Source organism: Stomoxys calcitrans, chromosome 3 (genome assembly GCF_963082655.1).
Source record: "Stomoxys calcitrans chromosome 3, idStoCalc2.1, whole genome shotgun sequence".
Classification (NCBI taxonomy): Eukaryota; Metazoa; Arthropoda; class Insecta; order Diptera; family Muscidae; genus Stomoxys; species Stomoxys calcitrans.
The window spans coordinates 162,266,060-162,290,217 of record NC_081554.1 but is presented as its reverse complement, the minus strand read 5'-3'; the positions used below and the strand labels follow the sequence as shown (position 1 = coordinate 162,290,217).

The window sequence follows — 24,158 nt, the reverse complement described above, 5'->3', positions numbered from 1 at the left end:
TTTGGGACAAACGGTTTATATTTGGGACAAACGGTTTTTATTTGGAACAAACGGTGAATATTTGGGACAAACGGTGTATATTTGGGACAAACGGTTTATATTTGGGACAAACAGTGTATATTTGGGACAAACGGTGTATATTTGGGACATACGGTTTATAGTTGGGACAAACGGTTTATATGACATTAAGTGCTTCTAAAACTATGCAACATTTTTTTTCTTTTATTCAAACAAAAAACTGCTTGTATGCTTAATTATTATTAAATATATAATTAAATCCCAAATACAAAAAGGTTTAATATTTATTTTCCCTCCCTCTTTCTTTCATTACAGTTGATTTATTTTTCTTTGACGTAAACAAATTGTGATCGTTTGTATAAAACAAAAAGGCGAAGTAAAAATAAAAACATTAAATACCAATTTAAACTGAAACTAATTAAACTGAAAGGACTTGAGTTTTAGAAAAATAAAGGGGAAAACAGGTAAGAACATCTTCTCCTAAATGATAAAGAAAGTTTTTTATTAATAGCTTTGTCTTTATATTTTCCTTTTGTTTCTTTTGTTTTTTTAATTACAGCTCATTTTATTTAAATAAATTCATTTAGTAAAATTTTTATATTGTACATAAACATCTTTCTACTACACGAAAAAACCAAACTCATTGAGATACGTTGACAAGCGTATAAAACAGACAGTATTATATTCTTCAATTTATCAAATCAACTACAACATCATCAAGTAAACTTAATTTTACTTTTTTCCCCTTGTTATTTTTTCCCCTTGTTATTTTTTCCTCTTGCTTCCTCGCTTGATTTAAAAGACAAACTTTATTATTTTTTTTTGTTTGCTGGCGAATTACTTCAAAAATTGCTTTTTCTTTGCTTCAGTTTTTTTCAAATCTAATTTGGTGTGCATGTGTGTATAAGACTGGCCCTTAGTTTTGTTTAAAAAAATATTATATTCCTTAATCGTCACCAGTAAGTTTTTTTTTATACCCATCACCGATGGATGGGGGTATATTCATTTTATCATTCCGTTTGTAACACCTCGAAGTATTCGTCTAAGACTTGATTGTAGTAAAAATCTAAGACGAACAAGCCATGTCCGTCCGTCTGTCGGTTGAAATCACGCTACAGTCTTTAGAAATAGAGATATTGAGCTGAAACTTTTCACAGATTCTTTTTTTGTCCATAAGCAGGTTACGTTTGGAGATATAGATATAGCCCCCATAAATACCGATCCGCCGATTTAATTTGTTCTACAAAATTGAACAATGACTTGTATTTATTAGACCACTCAATATCCGTTCCGAATTTGGCCCAAAATTGGACCATATTTCGATATCGCTGCTTGGGTAGCATAAATTATGGGAAAACCACCGCTGAAAATTTTTCTGGTGGGTTCGCCAGGATTCGAACCCAGGCGTTCAGCGTCATAAACGGACATGTTAACCTCTGCGCTACGGTGGGCTCCTACATATTATAGTTACGGATTATTTGATTGCTTTCATCTACTTTTTGAGCTTTTAGAGGGCGCAAATCTTATCCGATTTGACTGTAATTTCGCACGTGGTTTGGTATCACTTCCAACAACTGTGCTAAGTGTGGTTCAAATCGGTTCACTACTATGTAAACCGATCTGGGATATTGACTTCTTGAGCCTCTAGACGGCGCAATTCTCATCCGATTTGGTTGAAATTTTGCATGAGGTATTTTCTTATGACTTTCAACAACTGTGCTTAGTATGGTTAAAATCGGTTCTTTACCTGATATAACTGCCATTTATAGACCGATCTGGGATCTTGACTTCTTGAGCCTCTAGAGGTCGCAATTCTCCTCCGATTTGACTGAAATTTTGCACGTTGTGTTTTGTATCACTTCCAACAACTGTGTTAAGTATGATTTAAATCGGTTCATAACCTGATATAGGTGCTACATAAACCGATCTGGGATCTTGACTTCTTGAGCCTCTGGAGAGCGCAATTCTCTTCCGTTTTAGCAGAATTTTTGTACAACGGCTTCTCCCATGACCTGTAACATGCGTGACCAATATGGTCTGAATCGATCTATAGCTCAATACAGCTTCCATATAAACCGATCTCCCTATTTTGCTTCTTGAGCCCCTACGTGCGCAATTGTTATCCGAATGGACTGAAATATTACACAATGACTTCTTCAATGTTCAGCATTCAATTCATTAATGGTCCGAATCGGACTATAACTTGTTATAGCTCCAATAGCATAACAGTTCTTATTCATTCTTCTTTGTTTGCCTAAAAAGGGACACCGCGCAAAGAACTCGACAAATGCGATCCGAACTTAGCACGCTCTTACTTGTTTTTTTTTTTTATAAAATTTCTTTGTGCTAGTATTTTTAAAATACATTTTTTTGTACATCTTATTGCTTTGTTGTTTTTTTTTTAATTTTGCCAACAAAATTTTACCAATTTTTTCTAAAATGTGTGGAAATTCGTATTGTTCTTATATGTGTAGTTAATTAATTTTTAGTTATTTTTTTTGTTAAAATTTCTTTGTGGTTTCTTTCTCGTTTTTTTACGATTTTGTTGTTGCTAATTTTCTAACATATATATAAGGGCCTGGTCTTATATACATCTTATTGCTTTGTTGTTTTTTTTTATTTCTTCTTTCTTAACATCCCACAACGATGCAATTTGTTAAATTTCCTTTTTTTATTTCGTTTACACTTACCGCCTAAATTGAATATTAATCCATGAATCTTTAAATGATGACCTTTAACAGTTTATCTGCGGGTAACAACAACAATAACATCATGGTTGAGGGTCAACAACAGCAGCAGCAGCAGCAAAATGGTGGTGGCAGCGCAGGAGCTGCCTTAGCTTCGACTACACCAAATGCGAATAATAATAACAACAATAATCCCAATGCGACCAACAACAATAATAACAATAACACCGCCGCTAACAACAACAACAATAATAACAGCAATAGCGAAAATGATCCGAAGACCAATTTGATAGTCAACTATTTGCCACAAACTATGTCACAGGAGGATATTCGTGCATTGTTTGTTAGTTTCGGCGAAGTGGAGTCGTGTAAATTGATCAGAGATAAAGTAACAGGTGAGTAGTATATGAGTATGTATGAGTGAGTATTCAGAGGGGTATTTGTTAGAAATGTTAAAGAGTGTGTGATATATTGTATTCCTAGTATTGCAAAGAGGTGATAGTATACCGACTTTTTCAAAGCGGTGAAGTGACCAATATTTCAACCAGTCAAATGACCTTCTTTTTAAACCGGTGAAATGACCAATATTTCAAACCGGTAAAGGGACCATTCCAAAATTATTGACTACTCCCGACGACATGTCCATGTTAAAATCGCCGGTCATATGATTAGCCGAGGACCAGTCATTGGTCACAAAAAACCGGTAAATTCACCAGTTTAGGACCGGCCCTATGTCCTGCAGCGTATATTCTCGCATATATCTATATATATATATAAATTAATTTGTGTTTGTGTGTTCCATATAGACTCAATAACGGCTGAACCGATTTCTTTCAAATTTTCATATATCGTGGAGAGTGGTTCGGAAGGAGCAAAAGGCTATATAATCTTTTGATATAGCAAGGGGGCGGTCCCTTCCTCATACCCCAAAAGTACCACCCAAAAATAAAGTTGACCAACCGGGACAATATGGGACTTAAATGAAAGGCATTCAAGAGTAGAGTACGAATTTTATATTAAAAATTGGGTCCAAGTAATTGTGGGGACTGCCCCGACCCCGAAACCCCTAAAATAGGTTTATTGGACGATAATGTCAATATGGGGCTCGAATGAAAGGTATTCGGGAGTAGATTACGAATATAGTCAGGAAGGTGGTATAGGCTATATAATTTGTTGATATTGGAAGAGGGCGAACCCTCCCCCGTTACCCCACAAAAGCCATCATTTTTAGCTCATCGATAGACAAGACCAAACGTCGTGCTTTTGGGCAACACTTTTTTGTTCAAAAGTTTTACATGGTTTAATAGTAAGAACTATCGCCACCGCACCAAATATATAGACTGGCAAATTAGATATTTATCACAGAAAATTGTTTTATATGGCAATTTGATTTGATTAAAAAAAAAGACTAAATTATGACTTTTTAATGGGTAGTTATATAGTCACTATAGACAACTACCACATGATGATCAATGTTATAGGCGTTAAGCAACTCCAAGCGAGTAGTACTTCACTTAAGAAAGCGCCATCTATTGGCTGTTTTTAATTGGGTCAACTGAATGGAGACGCCATGGCATGATAAAAATAGATATAAATACAAAAAATATCTATAGAAAATAGACTTTTGGAGTGAAATCTGTTTAAATAAAATATTGTCAAAATTTAAGAGTAAGAATAAGAAACATATTTTTCTCGTGGTGTATATGAAGGCGCAACGAAGCAGGCCGGGCTCAGCTAGTCTTATATATAAAAATGAATCTGTGTTTGTTTGTTTGTCGGTATGCTTGTTTGTTTCGTATAGACTGAAAACGGCTGACCCGATTACCTTGAAATTTTCACAGATTGTGTAGATTGGTCTAGAAGGAAATTTAGGCTTTGTAATTCTTTGATATTGGAAGGGGCGGATCCTCCCCCTTAAGTACTACCCAAAATTAAAAGTGTACCGATTAAGACAATATGGGACTCAAATAAAAGGTACTCTGGAGTTGCGCATGAAGTTCATATTAAAAATTGAGTCCAAGAAACTTGGGAGCCACCCCGACCCCAAAACATCCTAAAATAGGTTTATTGGACGAGCGTGACAATATGGGACTCAAATGAAAGGTATTCGGGAGCAAATTACGAATATAGTCAGGAAGAAGGAGTAGGCTTTATAATTTGTTCATATCGGAAGGGGCGGACCCTCCCCTGTTACACCAAAAACGCCACCCAAAATCAAAAACAATATAGATATAAAATGAAAGGTATTGAAGAGTACAATACGATTATGGCAATAAAAATTGGGTCCAAGTACCCATAAAGTCGCCCGAAACCCAAAACTTCTAAAAGCAGACAAATTGAACGTCCATATCAATATGGAGCTCAAATGAAAGCTATTTTGGAGTAGATTACGAATCTGGCGTACAAAATCAGATCGAAATGTAGGGAGTCACTTCACCCCCCATGACTGTATGAGACTCGGTTTGTTGGTTTGTTCCGTAGAATTAAAAAAACGGCTGAACCGATTTTCTTAAAATGTTCAAAGATTGTGTAGGTTTTCTTGGAAGGAAACATAGGCTATATTAATTTTAAATATCGGATGGTGGCGGATCCTCCCCCTTACCCCAAAACCCCACCCAAAACCAAAAGTGGACTGATAGGCACAATATGGGTACCAAATGAAAGGTATTGGAGACTAGAAAACGAATATCGTATTAAATTAGTACCCAGCGCGCTTTCCCAACCCCAAAACTCCTCTAAACAGATATATTCGACGTTCCTATTAATATGGAACTCAAATGAAAAGTATTCGGCAGTTGATTACAAATATGGCATAAAAAATTAGGCCCAAAGAAATAGAAGGTCGCACCACCTTCAAATATCCCCAAATGGGCATATCAGCCGACTATATGGATTTCAAATATATGGGAGTAGATTACGAATATGATATTAAAATTTACGTTCAAGTCTAGATGGCGCTTTTCCTCCTAAAAAATGCGTCGAATAGGTTAATTGACCCATTATAGCTATATGGAAATCAAATGAAATGTATTTGAGAGTAGAAAACGAATTTGGTATCCAATGTTGGAGCCAAGTGTTTGGGGGTGGGGAACGTACCCCAAACACTTGGCTAAAAGGAGTTCAAATTAACGGTATTTGGGAGTAAAGAACGAATTTGGTATTTATTTTCTGGGCATAGTGCCGGTGGCCGCCCCAGCCCCGAAACACCCTCCAAACGATTCATATTTATTGACTATGGCAATGTGGGGCTCAAATTAAATGGATATGCGAGTGGAGTACGAATTTGAAAGCCATATTTGAGTTGAAATGTCTCACCTAAAAAGCACTTCTCATTACCCCAATTTTCAAAAACCACCAGTTTTCGGAGATTGGTAATGTGATTCGTCCGAAATTTGTTTGCACTCTTACGGTCGCCAAAAATAAAACATGGTTTCTACTGTTGGGGTCGGATGCCTAGGGGCCGCCCAAAACCCGCTAAATGGAAATATAGACCAATCGCGACAATATAGGGCAATGTGTTTGGGGAGATATATAAAAGCTATTTGGAATGGAAATTGATTGATTTTCGGGAAATTGATATTAATTTTCGGGACAAGGACCCTGGGGTTGATGAGGCTTTGCAAAATCAACATTTTGCATTTTGTTTTTTTTTGTCTCACAATTTCAGAAATACGACGGATCGTAAGTCCAATAACTCTTAAACCGTTGGAGACAAAAACGTCTAAGTCTGATGGCAGACTGTCACTTAACCTAACTCTACCACTCTTTTGTTTTTTATCCCACACCGGGTGGCGTATGAGTGGTAGAAAGTTAAAGTGTCCACATAGACATCATTCATACGCCACCTGGTATGTGTTATCTGTGGCGTATAATTTATATGATTTTATTTGCTTGCAAATTCGACAATCTAAAGTAAATTTTCGCAAAAAAAAGATCAGAAATTTTATACGATCAATAATTATAATAGTTTTACAACATTGTCTAAGAAAATGTTTTTCTTTCTTTCAGGTCAAAGCTTGGGTTATGGTTTTGTCAATTATGTTAAGCAAGAGGATGCTGAAAAGGCCATATCATCATTAAATGGTTTACGTTTACAAAATAAAACTATTAAAGTAAGTATTTAACTTTTAAGAAATATTTGATAAGAGAAAACGAAAACATAGAAAAATGGACTTATATTCTCGCGGAACCTTGCTTACCCACCATTCATGGATTCTATGAAGAGTTTGGTTAAGTAAGCTCAGGTATTGAAAAAGCTGAAAATCAACCCAAGGTTCTTAGGGGAGGACAAATAAATGGTTTTTAAAGAAAATAACATTGTAGTGAAGCTAATTTATAAAAAAAACTTTAAGGAGTTCTTTGCTGGGCTATTCTTTAAATAGAAAGCTTTAAACAAAATTGTCTATAGCCGGACAATATCCTGCAAAAGAATCTCAATAAAAAATAAGGTTTGCATGTCCTCGTTTTAGACTAAATAAGGTTCGGCCGAAATATATGTCATTTTTACTTGTTTGAATTTTTGTATTACTACATTGTTATTATCATTATTATTTGTATTTAAAAAAATGATTTTTTTTCTTTTAGGTGTCTATTGCCCGTCCTAGTTCTGAATCTATAAAAGGTGCTAACTTATATGTCTCTGGTCTTCCCAAAAACATGACACAACCAGATTTGGAACAATTATTTAGTCCATATGGAAAAATAATTACCTCAAGAATACTATGTGACAATATAACCGGTAAGTAAACATTATCAACATTATCATTATCAAGAACAATTAGCTTTTTAAAACTAAATTAATGAGAAAAATTAAATTAAAAAAAATAATTCTTTATTTTTTAAAACTGTTATATACCAATACTTGGGGAGGTGTGTTATAAACAAGCATGCATATGTATACGATACGGGAAATGAGAACTTTATGGCGTTCGGAGTCATAAATACAACTTCCAACAGATGCACAGAATTATGTGTATACCCTGGGAGTAGAGTAATTGTTGTAGACAAAAAATCTGCCATTACACAAAAATACATGCATTGGGAAAAGTACAGCTAATAGACAGCTTTGTCGAGCGTGGTTAATGTGGTATTTATGTCATAGAGCAGTTTCCGCAATAAATTCAGTATAAGTACAACATACGGTCCTTGAAGCCTTCACACCTAATATGGCTGATGTGTAATTCTAAACCAAATTACGAAACGCGCGACCCATAGTGGTTGGTGTGTGTTGCGATCTCTGGCTTTCTTTTTCCATTTGCAAAGAAAATCTCTCATCATTGAGCTCGTCCCGAAAGAGAAACAAACAAAAGACATCTAATAAATTTGAGGGTTTAAAACTACATATAATATACAACAATATATTAAAATAATACTACAAAGTAGCCTGTAAGAGATCTGGCGTTAAGTGTCACCAAGTCACCACTTTTGTCTACTATGTATGTGACATTGTCACCTAATTGTCTACAATCTTGTCTACTTACTTACTTTACTTTAATTTGCTATGACAGAACATTTGTTCCACTAGCCGAACGTAGAATAGCGTTCCAAGCGCCTTGATCTTCCGCGCTCCTTCTAAAATATCTGACACCAAGTTTGGAGGTGTCTCCCACCACTTGATCTTTCCATCGGGCTTTTGGCCTTCCCTGAAGCTTCTTCATCCATGCTGACAACATGACATAGCCAACGCAGCCGTTGTATTTTGATATGTGTAACTATGCTATCGTCTTCATACAGTTAATTTCTCCATTAACGTAAACTGGCTCATATATTTTACGAAGAATCTTTCTCTCAAATACTCCAAGCACTGCCTCATCGGCTTTCACAAGTACCCATGCCTCAGAACCATATAACAATACGGGTAGTATCAGTGTTTTGTATAGTGTAATCTTCGTTGGTCGAGAGGTGGTCTTGTTTCCAAACTGCTTCCTTAATCCAAAGTAGCATCTGTTTGCCAGTATTATACTTCGATTTATCTCAAAAGTCGTGTCATTAGTTAAGGTTACGGCGGTGCCCAGGTCAATAAAGTTACTGACTATCTCAAAGTTGTGGTTTCCAACTTTCTCCATTTTCTTTATCTGCTCGGTTGTACAAGGCATTTTGGGAGTTGAAACCATCCATTTCGTCTTATCTCCATTTACTGACAGACCCATTCTCACTGACTCTCTTTTGATTCTTTCAAAAGCAGCAGTTACTACTTCCGGTGACCGACCTATGATATCGATGTCGTCGTCATACACGAGTAGCATGTGTTCTCTTGTGATTACTGTGCCATATCTATTCACATCTGCATTTCGTATAATCTTCTCCAGCAGGATATTAAAGAGATCACATGATTGTCTGAAACCTCTATCCGAGAGATTCATTCCTATTCTTATTGAGGAACGCGTATCAGCAAGTGTCATCCTGCAGCAAGTATCATCCGCGTATCAGCAAGTGTCATCCTGCGGATACCAAACTCAGACATGGCTTGAAATACCTTTGAACGTAAAGGGGTATCGAAAGCGGCTTTGTAGTCAACAAAGAGATGGTAGGTGTTGATTTGTGCTTCGTGGGTCTTTCCCAGGATTTGGCGCAGTGTGAATATCTGACCCAGGTGGATTTACCAGGTCTAAAGCTCCATTGATAGGACTCAGTTATCTCAATGACTTTAGCTTTTAATCTTCCACACAGTACGCTCGAGAGTATCTTGTATGCGATGGGGAGGAGACTTTTCCTCTGTAGATGACACATTACGTCTTAACACCTTTCTTGTGTACGGGACATAGCATACTAAGTTCCAATCATCGGGTATGCGTTCTTCTAGGTAGATTGCGCAGATAAGCTGATGCATACGTCTTATCAGCGTGTCGCCTACGATCTTAAACAGTTCAGCGGATAAGCCGTCGGCTCCTGCTGCCTTGTTGTTCTTCTGCCCGGTCACTGCCACTTGGACCTCATTCTGACTAGGATGTAAACATTCTATACCATCATCATTGATTGGTTCTGCGGACACTCTTGGTCGTACTATACATTTCGTGGAGGAGACTTCTGGAATCCATGTACGGATTTTGCGGCATTTTCAATGGAGTGAGCAATGGATTGCCACTGCGCCATTGTATCATCGGGACAAGGAGTGCTTTCATCAAGCATCTTTAAAATCCCCCAGAACGATTTTAATATCATGGGCGGGGCAGCGGTCACATTCTTTCTCTAGGCGTTCGTAGAAATTATCTTTAGTCTGCTCGTCCTTGTCTTCGGTCGGGGCATGGACACAAATAAGGCTGATGTTGAAGAATTTGGTCTTTATGCGGCTTGTGGCTAGCCTCTCATCCACCGGAAAAGAGCTGTAGACAAGGTGTTTTAGTCTCTGACTAACCACAAACCCACAGCCAAATTCATCGTTGCCGTTTGGTGTTGTAGTGAAGCCATTCCAAGTCCACTGTACATCCGCCAGCGCGTATACTGTGCCTTCTCTATAGAGAGTTCAGACATTCCAAGTGCAGATCCGCAAATCATGGTTCTTTTTTCGTTTACGTGGGTCATCAACGTTGGGGGTCCGTTTTTACTATTCCTAGCCCAGGTAACTTTCCCAGCGCCCCAACCGCATGGGTTTTGTGGGATTGCACATGTATCCCTGGTTGTGGCGAACCGCTGGCCGCCCCTAACCTGGGAACAGACGCTGATGTTGGCCATTGTTTATTTGAAGGCGCCAATAACTCGCCTTGTCATCTCAAGTATCATTGGCACTCAGTATTTAATTAAGAGCCAGTGCCACCTGACTCCTCACTGAGCCTCTCCTCTCGAAAATCGCTGACTGTCCGCGGCCGCATTTGCAGCTACTCCGCATATAAACAGAGCTTTCCACCATTCGCAACCTGTGGAAGCGGCCGGTAGCTTTCAGCTAAGCTTCTTGTGGTAACGATGGACACCACATAAGTTGGAGCTCAAAGTTCCAACCTGTGTTGTGCTCATAGTTATCCCCTGTCGGCCGGGGGAGGCCCCTTAGCATTGGACTTAAAATTTGAATCGGACAGCACTCATTGATATGTGTTGAAGTTTGCCCATGTTACTTAATGCAATGTTCATGGGCTTCCTTCTTATCCTCAATAATTCTTAGTACGACCAATTTCTTTATATGTAGCCGTTTCTTTAGTACTCCATTCCTAGTCAGTTCGTCTATAACTTAATTTTCCTTCAACCCTGTCAGAGCCTTTATCCCCGCCAACATAGAACGTGACCACCAATTCTACCACGAAATCACCCTAGAGACTAGCAAAATGACTAAAACTTTGACCGTAAAACACTACAACCGTTAAGTAGCCCAACTTAGATACGTCTTTATTACATTTTATGGAGCATTATAAATCACACCAGAGTTCGTTACAGCCGTACCCCTTGGTGTTAGTTTACAACGTACCCCTTGGTGTTAGTTTTCCAATTCAATCATTGAGCAAGAATACGCCTATGTATGTAAACTTCTAAATTGCCTGTCTGATTCTTTCTGGTAAAAATGTAAATTGCAAATTTGTCCATTTAACTTTTTAAGCTGAATGATAAGTGACCGACCTCCTTTTTATATTCGAGCGCAGTGCGACACCTATTTTGGGAGAAGTTTTTAAATGACATAGTACCTCACAAATGTTGCCAGCATTAGAAGCAGGGCTGCGGGTTCGAGGTTTTTAGGCCGGAGTCGGACTATTGAGCCGGAGTCGGAGTTCGGTTCGGAGTTGGGCCTACTTGCCCCAACCGAACCGACACGGAGTCGTGGTCAATCTCCGCAACCCTGAATAGAAAGGGAAAACCACCGCTGAAAATTGTTTCTGACTGCTGCTCTAGTCAGGATTCGAACCCACTAGCAGTAACTCTGTCGTTCGGGACTTTTGCCAAACCTATTGGCCGTCGCTGATAATTTGCTTAGCAAAAGTAGAGAAATCTGCCCACACCATGATGATGATAAAATCATCTGCATTATAAGCAACAAGGCAGACGATCGAACTAAAATTGTTTATCTACAAATTTTTCGCTCGATACTTTAGCACATAGATGGGTGGCCTACACAGCCGCACATTCAAAAGCGAACAGAATCGTACGGAAAGTATAAAAAATTTCGTGTCGCTCCGTTCGACTCACTCTATTTCACAGCTATTTCATTTATTGTAGTTGATGTGTGAGTATGTATACCCACGCAAACAACACAGTTTGACCTTTTCAACAGTGTTAGTGTGCCCATCACTGGCTTAGCATATAGTTTCTTGATCTTATATTTTGTTAATTTTTAATTATATTTCTTATTTATAATTTATAATAATTTTTAAAATAAATTTTATTTTATTTTTTTATATGTTTACACACACTAAACAAACAAACGAACGTAAACGTTGTCGTTGTCGTCCTGTATATTAGGCGGCCCTATTGACCAGGGTATGTTCTTGTTATTTTCATTAAATTGTGTTCATCATTTTTGTTTTGTTTTTTAAAGAAAAATTAATTTAGAAAATCATTTCCCAACGTTTAACCATTTCATTAGAAGAAAATTCAAATCTATCTCAAAAAAAATTAAAAATTCAGGAAAATCTATTTAAAGATCTTTGACTACCACCACATCACATTTATCAGTTTTTTCATACACTCCTGTTTTATTTTCATCATTAATTTGTTTATGTCCTTTAAACCGTTCGATACTAATGTGAGCGTCTTTATTGTTTTTTGTTTACAGGTCTTTCGAAGGGTGTGGGCTTTATACGTTTCGATCAGCGTCATGAGGCCGATCAGGCCATTAAGGCCCTAAATGGCACCATACCGAAAAATGCCACTGAACCGATTGTGGTGAAATTTGCCAATAATCCGAGCAACAATAAAGCTTTTCAACCATTGACTGCATATTTAACGCCACAGAATCCCAGAACTCGTGGTTTTCCCACCGCTGCTGCTGGAGCTGCTGCCGCAGCTGCAGCGGCTGCCATACATCCCACAGCTGCGGGGCGTTACAGGTAAGAAGACAGTGAAATTATAAATTTAAGAATTTATTTTTAAAAATGTTTTTTATTTCTTCTAGCTCTGTAATATCCCGTTATTCTCCTTTGACCGGTGATCTCTTGGCCAACTCCATGTTGCCCGGTAATCCCATTAATGGTTCGGGTTGGTGCATTTTTGTTTACAATCTGGCTCAAGAAGCCGAAGAGAATGTGTTGTGGCAACTATTTGGACCATTTGGTGCTGTACAGTCGGTCAAGGTAAGTAAAACTGCTTCCGGGCAATAAACTCATTATGGGCCCCTGTTAAGCAGTGCAAGCAGGCATACTGCATACATACTGCCCACGGTCATCTCATTAAGAGACAGTGCAGAGATTTTTCTCATATAAAGGAGCGCTGTCCGGTTTAAGCTTTAATTTAAAGATAACCGAGTTGGAAAGCCGTGTTACTGAGCGACACCTCTTCGTTGGAAGGTTTTACATGTGACTACAACAACTTATAAATGTCGATAACAGTAGTAAGAGTATGACCATCGCTGAAAAATGTTTCCGACCTTCTTCCCAAGGTTTGAAATCAGTTGTTCGGTGCCTCACAGGTTGAGGTTTTGAGGATAAGCAGGATACGCGTAGGACACTGGCTTCAATTCCAGATAAATAGGAACTGAAGTATGTCCGCGTCATTTGTAACCCAAAAACTCTTCTGAGGCTATGAAAGGCTGAACTGTTTTCAATCGATCTTGCCTGATACTCTGATTCATTTAGGGCTTCTGTTTTGTAAAAAGGTCAACTGACGTCTTTGGGTGGTGGTGTGTCAGTCCACCAGGTGATAACAGTGTATGGTATGATCAGTGATATTTTCCCGGCACGGGATAGCTGTGAGCACCACATAGGCTGCAGCTTGCTCACCTACCGCAAGAGGAACGCCACCTCCATATGGAAATGTGGCAACAAGAACAATAATATATTGGGTTGCCCAAAAAGTAATTGCGGATTTTTTAAAAGAAAGTAAATGCATTTTTAATAAAACTTAGAATAAACTTTAATCAAATATACTTTTTTTACACTTTTTTTCTAAAGCAAGTTAAAAGTAACAGCTGATAACTGACAGAAGAAAGAATGCAATTACAGAGTCACAAGCTGTGAAAAAATTTGTCAACGGCGACTATATGAAAAATCCGCAATTACTTTTTGGGCAACCCAATAGTTATACATGACATGACTATGGGTGACCACCATAAATGACCTATTACGGATGCTGACTGAGAAGGGATTTAAAACCGTCTGCTACGCAGACGATGTTATAATACTTCTAAGGGGTAAGGATCCCAACGAGTTATGCAGAAGGGCCGAAAGGGTCTTGCATATGGCATATGACTGGGCTAGACCCAGGGTCTTAATTTTAACCCAGAGAAGACTGAAATATGCCTGTTCACGAGGAAGACGAAGGTGGGTCAATTTAACGCACCACCTATAGACGATTTCGATATCTGGCAAGGTCAAATACTTAGGTGTGATTTTGGACAGGAAACTGAAATGGAAGTGTCGGATTCAGGAGCGTACTGAGAAGGCTCACAGATGTTGGACATTATGTAGACGGGCAGAAGTTAGTATCTCCGGCTATGACGCTGAGCATCTGGGTTCGAATCCTGACTGGAGCCTCGGTCAGAAACTATTTTCACAGCGTACCTTGGACTTGCATATACTCCGAACGAAGCAAGGGTGGTATTTATACCCAGGCCCGGCAAGGCAAGTTATGCGATACCAAAGGCCTACAGACCTATAAGTCTTACGTACTTTCTACTCAAAAGCATGGAACGTATTGTAGACACCATGATAAAGAGTAGGACACCTAACGAACTGCTTATATTAGAGTTATTTTGGCATTCAAAGAAAAATTCCAATTTTTTGAATTTTATGATTATAATAAAGAGGAAGGTATGGCCACTGCGACCACTCTTTGAGTACCTTACAGAGCGGTTCCAAATAACACCTTTCGTTGAAAACCCCTTTATGTGTGGTGGGTATTCAAAGCAGTCGTATTTCCATTCAGGTCGTGAAGTTTATATCAATCTGGTGTATAGAATGGGTGCTAAGGCGGGCAAAGGGTGCTAATCTCATCGAGAATTTCTTCTAGTTCGCCACTTGGGACCAGGACTGCGGTCCCAACCTTCGACTCCGACCCCGGGTCATAGTCTAAGTCGGAGTCGAAGTTTAAAGCCGAAGAGCGGTTAGGAGTCGGGGCATGCGTGCTTAACTCCGAAACTAAGTCCAACTCCGGCTCAAAAGTCCGTCCGCGGACACTCAGCGGTATCGAGCGGAGAGTCTCAGTGAGAGGCCGGGCGGCACCGGCTCTTGCACCAATACTGAGTGCCTATGATGCTCGATATGACAAGGCGAGTTATTGGCGCCTTTAAATACCCAATGGCCACGTTGTTCCCGCTGCGATCGGTTCTTTCTACCGAAACGAGCTTGCTCACACAGGAGCATAACAAGGATCGCCACCTTCATCCCCTTAAAACATGTGAACTTGGACAAACTGCAACCCATGGCCTCAGCCGATGCCCTCTATGGTAAAGTCGTCTTGGAATACATGCATCCCCCGGCACAGGATAGCTGTGAGCCGCACACAGGCAAGAACATTGAGGTCCGATCTGTGGGCTACCTTGCGCGTCCACAGGTTGCGGATAGTGGAATGCTCCATACGAAGTATCTGGAAGGGCAGCCGCGGACACTCAGCGGTATCGAGCCGAAAGTCTCAGAGGTCGGGCGGCACCGGCCTTGCACAAATACTGTGTGCCTATGATGCTCGATATGACAAGGCGAGTTATTGGCGCGGCGATCGACCGGACCGGAACTTGTTTGCTCACATACCGCAGCTTGAGTATCGCCACCTCCACATGAAAATGTGGCTACAACAAAACATATTAAACCACTATACTAGCACATGAGTTTGCTTACTATTCCTGTGCCATTGACCCACACCTGGATAGCTCGATGAAAACCACAACCCTTCATCCCCTGAAGACCTGGGATCTTGGCCAAACTGAACCCTTGACCTCAGCCAATGCCCCCTATGGCATAGTCGTGTTGGAATACATGCATCCCTCTGGCACCGTTGTCTTGCAATAGATGCAGCCCCCGCCACGGGATAGCTGTGAGCACCACACAGACTAGATCTGTGTGGTGTTCATTGCTGTCACGAAAAGCTGAGCTACGAGCTACCGGGCGCGTCCACAAGTTGCGGATAGTGGAATGTTCCATGCGGAGCAGCTGCAATGGCAGTCGCGGACAAACAGCGGTATCGAGCGGAGATTCTCAGTAAGAGGCATGGCGACGCCGGCTCTTGCACAAATACTGAGTGTCTATGATGCTTGATATTGGTGCCTTTAAATAACCAATGGCCAACTTGTTCCCGCGGCGATCGATCCTTTGGACCGGGTGGAGCTTGCTCTCCTACCGGAGCTTGACTAGGGTCGCCACCTCCACATGAATATGTTGCTACAACAACAGCGACAACATATTAAACCACTACTAGCACAGGAGTTTGCTTAATATTCCTGTGCCATTGACCCACACCTGGATAGCTCGATGAAAACCACAACCCTTCATCCTCTGAAGACCTGGGATCTTGACCATTGGCCTCAGCCAATGCCCCTTTGGCATAGTCGTCTTGGAATACATGCATCCATCCAAAATACTCGCACGAGGATAAGCTTGCTTATTACATAACGTGGACCATGTCCATTAGTCCTAAAGGGACTTTTGTCATTGCCTCTAGGTTGAGACTACAGCTCGCTAAGACCTCCATTAGAGAAATGTTATCGTAAAGGAGACCATATGACCCCTTTATTTCTAAGAACTCAATTAAAAACCGAGGGTCCAATGAAGGACGGATGCCACCATATACAATTTTCATCTCCGGGAAGGTAATTTCCACCAAAGTGTGCCCGAAAGCTGAGGAGCACCAGGTTTCCATTCCCTCAGGACAATTTGATGCGCACACCTTGGTGCACTACTTCTCACTCCTCCAGACCAGCTGGGGTGCCCTACATCCGGATCTTCATTAGGCCAGAATAAGTCTGGTTTTCCTCGGTAGTTCCTTCTAATCAACTATTGCTGGTGAGGTACCCTGCATCCGGATCTAAATGAGGAGGTTGCGAGTGGATCCGTAATGTGTTGTCGGATTTCGTCCCTAAACACCCAGATACTGCTCCCAACAAGTCCCGGAGGGGGTTGAAAATTCAGATGATCTTACTGGTGGCAGCTCAGGAGATACTGTTTGGAGAGCAGCTCACTATGATTTTTACCTTTAAGGATCTTGGTCTCCTTGTGTAGATGATCAATGTTTGTCATCTGTAGGCAGCCCGGGAAGGTCCTTAGGGTAGCGTTCTGTAGGTTTCTCCATTGTCATCTGCAGGCAGCCCGTGATGGTCCTTAGGGCTGCGTTCTGACGGGTCTGTAGGTTTTCCATAGCTCACTCCTGCTGCCCATGTCCCAAGTGCTGTCTGCCAAGGATTTGAAGATTATGCTTATGTTTCTTGCCTTTCGCATACTGTAATAGCGTTGGCTGGCGACGTAAAGAGGACAATCCCATGGCAGCCGGTTGTACGAACCGGATTGACCCGATAGAGTCCTTCATTGGCGAGGGCTGCCGCAACCACGGTGTATAACACACTGCTACAACAACAACAAAAATAACAAAAAAGAAAAAACAATAACACCGAAAAGAGGAACCTGCGTCGCCTACCTTCAATGCTTGTTCTGGGCCTCATTTCTACTCGAGTGAGGTTCGCAGTGGTTTCAGGGTTATCAAATGTTTGGCCGAATTTTGAAAGGATTGGCTTGCGAAGACATCGGCCTTAGGCGGAATCCCGTCCAGGAAATCCCGATGAGACATCGTATCAGAGCTTGGTTACCTAAGATGGAGTGCCATGTCCTTCAACCGCTGAATAATCCGATGGTGTGTTGTACACCGAGGCTGCAGCAGCCCTCGCTGATGAAGGATTCCATCGGGTCAATCTGGTTCGTATCGTATATTTTCTTTCTTGGTTCTGTGGAATATCCAGATCCAGGAACTCTGGGACTAAAGTGGGGTGACTGAGTCGAGTGGGTCTGCCGCGGCAGTAAGTCCGGTAATGATGAACAAGATTGTTCCTATGTTCGGATCAGGGCCACCGAACAACAACAGCATGAGTTTAGTTTACCAGTGTACTGCCTGGCGTATTCCTTCCAGCTCCTACAGGTGGCGACAGGATTAAAAAATTTGCAAATTTGCCCATGAAAATTCCATTAGGGAACAGCGAGGATATTTCTCTTATGTTGATGTTATAGCCACATTTCCGTATGTGGAGGTAGCGATCCTCGTCAAGCTCCAAGGTGAACAAGCACGTTCCGTTCCATGGGACCGATCACTGCGGGACCATCATGTCCATTGGTTATTTAAAGGCGCCAATAACTCGCCTTGTCATATAGAGTACTCAGTATTTAGGCAAGAGCCGGTGGCGCCCGGCTTTTCAGTGAGACTCTCCACTCGATATCGGTGATTGGCTGCGATTGCCGGTACAGCTACTCCGTATGGAGCATTCCACTATCCGTAACCTGTGGAATCGTCCCGTAGCTCCCAGTTGAGCTTCCCTTTGTGACAAAGAACACCACACAAATCGGAGTTCAAAGTTCCAAACGGTGTGGTGCTTATAGCCATCCCTTGCCATGGCGGTCCGATACAATTTTAAGCTAAATGATAAGGCACTGCACGGAGGCCACCGTAGCGCAGAGGTTAGCATGTCCGCCTATGACGTTGAACACCTGGTTTCGAATCCCGGCGAGACCATCAGAAAAAATTTTCAGCTGTGGTTTTCTCCTCCTAATGCTGGCAACATTTGTGAGGTACTATGCCATGTAAAACTTCTCTCCAAAGAGGTGTCGCACTGCGGCACGCCGTTCGGACTCGGCTATAAAAAAGGAGGCCCCTTATCATTAAGCCTAAACATGAATCAAACTGCACTCTTGATATGTGAGAAGTTTGCCTCTGTTCCTTAATGGAAGGTTCATGGGCAAAATTTGCATTTGCATAAGGAACTGGATTTTTATTCCCGAGTCCGAACGGCTTGCCCCAGATCAAAGCCACTTAATACAGATGTTTTAGGAAAGGAGTATAGCGTATTAAATCGCTTTTTAAAATCGACGTTCCTTATCCTTGACGTTTTTTACCGTCTAATTTCGGTTCAAGAACCACACAAAAGGTGGTTCTTAAGAGCATCAGCTCCACTCCTTAATTCGAAGCATACATTTTTCTGCTCTGATTAATACCAACACCTCACCCTTTATGGTGTTTGTACTAAACCCATTGCCTAATAGCTAATTGGAAAGTTTCTTCAGTGTACCCTGAACGAGGTCCGTAAGAGTAAAACGAAATATGTCACCACCATGATAATAATGTCATCGACGTAGACAACTTTCACTCTCTTCTCCTCAAAGGAACTGAGGAAAAAGAGGGAATAAAACCTCCCTTCTTCAATATCGATCCATTGGCCACAATCGAACGTCCATTAAAGTCTGTTGCTGTTTTTGTTGTAGGTGAGCAAACTCGTTCCGGTCGCCGCGGGAACATGGTGGTCATTGGTTATTTAAAGGCGCCAATATCCCGCCTTGTCATATCGAGCATCATAGGCACCCTGTATTTGTGCAAGAGACGGTGTCACCCGTTGCAGCTACTTAGTATGGAACATTTTACTACCCGCAACCTGTGGACTCGCCTGGTAGCTCGCAGCTAAGCTACTCGTGACAGCTATGAGCAGCAAATAGATCAGACCTGGATCTGTTGGAACTTTACAGCCTTTGTGGCCCCATTGCTATCCCTTACCGGGAGGAAAGTCTGTCATAGCTACAAATTTAACAGTTTCTCAATTGGACTCTGTTCCAGTTCATTCCAGCGTCCTCAGATCTTCGGAACGCAGTTTGTGAAATCTAGAGGGCTCGCGTTCACCCTCTCTATCAATTCTTAAAAGTTGACCCATTAAGTTCTCTTGGCCGATAAGCTGCAGGTCTCATTTTTGATCAGATTTTCAGATTTCCACTTCAATAAAACAACAGAAATAATAAATCTTGTCCATTTTCAGGTTATACGTGACTTACAGACAAATAAATGTAAAGGCTTTGGTTTTGTCACCATGACCAATTACGAGGAAGCTGTATTGGCCATACAATCATTGAATGGCTATACGTTGGGCAATCGGGTCTTACAGGTCAGCTTTAAGACAAATAAAACCAAACAAACGTAATTATTAACAAAATTGACTGCTGTTGTTAATCACCACCATCACCATCTACATCATCATCATCCTGGTGGCCACTTGGCAACACCACTAACAGCAACGACAACCAATACCCCATCCAATAATATCCCGGCATCGGTAAATAAGACATGGATCAATAAGAACATTTCGGCCAATTTAACCAGCGTAAAAAGTCTAAACGATATGAAATTGACGACAACGACATCCTTGTCCATAGGATCTTCATCAAGCGTGACCAAGTCGTCAACGTCGACAACAATGACAGCAATCAGTAATGCCGCAAATACCAATAGCAACACCACCACAACAACTACCACATTGAGCTCGACGACACAAGCTACTACGACAACAACCACCACCACCACCATGAATAATCTGGCGAAATTGTCTTTAGGCCACAATAACCCAAATCCCAATCAGGACTTTAGTTCCAATTCCAGCAGCAGCAACAACAACAACAGCAATCAATGTTTAAATAAGAAAGCAAAACAACAACAAGATTCAGAACAACAGCAGCAGCAACAACAATCATTGCTACAACAATCCCGTTCAAATCTTTTAACCTCGTCCTCGAACAATACGTCCACTACAACAGCTTCCTCAGCATTATCCACGTCGTCTACCAACTCCACCACCGCCGCCACCAGCAGCATCACTACTGCTATTACACATCATTCTACACAATCCTCATCGTCCTCTTGCGCATCCTCATCATCGTCATCGATGATTAAGACCTCTAGCAAATTTGTCTACAATAAACCTCAAAATCATTATGAACTATTGCAACAGCGTCTGCATATGCAGCAAGAATTCGCTCAATTGCTAACCAGTTTGGCTCAACAACATCAGCAACCCTTCGGCTCGTCAGCCTCTTCCAATCAGGCAGCGGCAGCAGCAGCCGCCTTCAATAATCCCTCTTTGGGAGCGGCAGCAGCTGCAGCCTCCACATCGGCTGCAGCAGCAGCTGCCGCTTCTTCAAATGCTGCCAAAAACTCGCTGTCCTCATTTTTGCCATTTTCGAATTGGTTTTTCTAAAAAGCTTAATTTTTCTAATGCGGGCTTAGATTTTGTTTAAAAAATGATTTATCCTAAAACAAGAGCTTGGTGTGGTCGTTATGGGAGTGGAATTATGTAAATTTTTAAGTAGGGTATACATTTTTTTAAGCAAAAAATAGAGAACACTAATTCTTTTCGATTTTAAAAATCAGCAGCAGTTTAATTAAAAATGGAAGTCGAAAAAGCTCGCCTTGGTGTTCACAATCTTTTAATTTGTTTTTATTAATTTTTTTATTTTTATTTATTTTTTATTTTATTTATTTTTTTTTTCATGTATTTTTATTTTTTTATTTTTTTTTAGTTATTTTATTTTTTTTATTTTTTGTTTTCGTAGAAAAAGCTTGTCTATAATGATTTTATAGACAAGTTCTTTTTCGAAAACTTGGCCCTATCTATACCTATAGTAGCGTCGAGCATTTGTGCCAATACCTATGATTGCTGGTATACGCTACAAATTCTTCTCAAGCAGACGCTGGCAAAGTACAGTACATTTTCTCATGTAAATATGCTTGCTATCAAAATTTTTGCTTGAGAAAAATTGAAAAAAAAATTTTAAAGAAAAAGTTTTTATTATGGGCTTTGAAGAATCTTTACATACCAGATCTGAATCTGTTGAAAATTCTTATTCGTATTTTTTAATGGAAAAATCATTTTTAAGAGAATTAACTAAGTACGCTGCTTTCATTTCATACTTTTTTCGCTTGAAAATGACACTTCTTCATTATATTCCATAAAAACTTTTTCAAAAATAAATCATAAAATAAAATAAATATAAATGTAATATTGAAAAATATTTTGAATATTTAAAAAATATTTTGAATATCTAAAAAATATTTTGAATATCTAAAAAATATTTTGAATATCTAAAAAATATTTTGAATATCTAAAAAATATTTTGAATATCTAAAAAATATTTTGAATCTCAAAAAAAAAAAAAAATTTAATACAATATAAAAGTTTTTTTTTTAAATATTTTTTATAAAAAAATATTTTTTTTTAAACTTAAAATATTCGATAAGTGTTCAAATCAAAGTCAAAATTTTGTATTATTGCTTTTCAAAAATAAAATAAAATGTTTTTAAAACCTTAACAATTTTTTTTCAATATTTTTTTATATTTTAAAATATTTTTTTCAAAATTTTGAAGATATTTTTGAAAAAATATTGAAACAATTGTTAAAAAGTTTTAAATATATCAAGAAATATATTATCAAATATTATTTTTTTTAGATATTTAAAAATACTTTTTAAAATTTTTAAAACCTATTTTTTACAAATATTAAATATTAAAAAATATTGTTAAAAATATTACAAAATATTTTTTAAAAATATAACAAATATTTTTTAATAACATTATAAAAATATTTTTTAAGTTTAGAAGTTTTTTTTTAATTATTTTTTAATATTTTTAAAAAATATTAAAGAATATTTTTTAAAAATATTGAAAAATAATTTTTAAAAATATTAAAATATATTTTTTAAAAAATATTAAAAAATATTTTTTAAAAATATTAAAAAATATTTTTTAAAAATATTAAAAAATATTTTTTAAAAATATTAAAAAATATTTTTTAAAACATTAGAAAATATTTTTTAGAAATGGTAAAAAATATTTTTTAAGTATATTAAAAATATTTGTCAAAGATATTAAAAAATATTTTCTAAAAATATTTGTTAAAAATATCAAAATTTTTTTTAATATATAAAAATATATTTTTTTTTATATTAAAATATATTTTTTAGGAATATTAAAAAAAAAATATTTTTTAAAATGTATTTTTTAAAAATATTAAAAAATATTTTTTAAAATATATAAAAATATTTTTTAAAATATATAAAAATATTTTTCAAAAATATTAAAAAATATTTTTTGAAAACTATAAAACAATATTTTTTAGAAATATTAACAAATACCAATGTTGTTTTTACTTTTCGGCTTGCGTAGGTAGATTTTATTGTACTAACTAAAATTCAAGCTCGAGCCCTTAAATTTGGCGATTGTATTTAGTTTATAGCTAAATATAAACTATATTTTTTGTTTTTTGGATTAAAAATATTTTTTTATTAAAAATATTTTTTATATTGAAAATATTTTTTGTATTAAAAATAGTTTTTGAAAAAAAAATATTTTTTGTATTAAAAATATTTTTTTTATTTAAAAGCATTTTTTTTAATAAAAATATTTTTTGTTTTTAAACAATTTCTAGTATTAAAAATATTTTTTGTATTAAAAATGTTTTTTATTAAAAATATTTTCGTATTAAAAATATTTTGTTATTAAAATACTTTTTGTATTAAAAACATTTTTTTTATTAAAATATTTTTTGTATTAAAAATTCTTTTTGTATTAAAAATATTTTTTGTATTAAAAATACTTTTTGTATTAAAAATATTTTTTGTATTAAAAATATTTTTTTGTATTAAAAATATTTTTTGTATTAAAAATATTTTTTTGTATTAAACATATATTTTGTACAAAAAAAATTTTTAAAAAAAATAAAAATTTTTTTCAATTAATTTTTTTTCAATATTTCAAAAATATTTTCAAAGCCACTCCTTTAATACAACACCAAGCTTTTCTAGTAGGATAATTAAATTAAACCAATTTAACTTTTAACAATTAATTTCAAAACAAATACACCCCCTCTTTCCGTCATTCATATATCATACTTTTTACATATAAAGTTTAGACTTCAATTTTATTCATACCAGTTTATCCCTTCTTCATTCATTATCTCATATATAGATCTTAACAAAAAATAACATGTATTTCATAAGCTATATATTTACTATTTATTCGTCACTCTATACACATACATATGTAGGTATATTAAAGTCTTTTTAACTTTTATAATTTTGAATTTAACATTTAATTTGTTTCAAACTTACACAAATTCCTGTTTTGTTTTTTTCCTTTTTTTAAATTAATATGCAATTATAAAAAAAACAATGTATTTTATAGAAAAATTGCTATTAGAGTATATAGAGATAAGAGAAAACAAAAACAAGCAAACAAACAAATATTGTGTGACAACTAAAACAGCAAAATATATACACATACCTATACATATATATTTATTAAAATTATAACAAAACAAAATATACAAACAACAAAAAAAAAATTTTTTTTTAAAGAAAACTATTGATGACCAA

At 37.7% G+C, this 24,158-nt stretch overlaps 2 protein-coding genes across 2 annotated transcripts in view; both read left to right on the top strand.

The window, feature by feature from the left end:
* The window catches only part of LOC106083538 (ELAV-like protein 2), a 36,246-nt gene extending 15,049 nt beyond the window's left edge, over positions 1–21,197 (top strand). Inside the window, exons 2-10 of the mRNA XM_059364948.1 lie at positions 334–482; positions 578–738; positions 2,760–3,100; positions 6,714–6,817; positions 7,290–7,443; positions 12,087–12,104; positions 12,400–12,673; positions 12,739–12,916; positions 19,774–21,197. Of these exons, the coding sequence (XP_059220931.1) occupies positions 2,791–3,100; positions 6,714–6,817; positions 7,290–7,443; positions 12,087–12,104; positions 12,400–12,673; positions 12,739–12,916; positions 19,774–19,935 (1,200 nt within the window). The 5' untranslated portion in view covers positions 334–482; positions 578–738; positions 2,760–2,790 and the 3' untranslated portion in view covers positions 19,936–21,197. The remainder of the gene's footprint in view (positions 1–333; positions 483–577; positions 739–2,759; positions 3,101–6,713; positions 6,818–7,289; positions 7,444–12,086; positions 12,105–12,399; positions 12,674–12,738; positions 12,917–19,773) is intronic.
* Positions 20,134–20,985, top strand: LOC106083523 (uncharacterized protein DDB_G0271670). The gene is made up of 2 exons (XM_059365663.1): positions 20,134–20,419; positions 20,546–20,985. Exons 1-2 carry the CDS (start codon positions 20,134–20,136, stop codon positions 20,983–20,985), a joined length of 726 nt encoding a protein of 241 aa, XP_059221646.1.
* Positions 21,198–24,158: the final 2,961 nt, after the last annotated feature.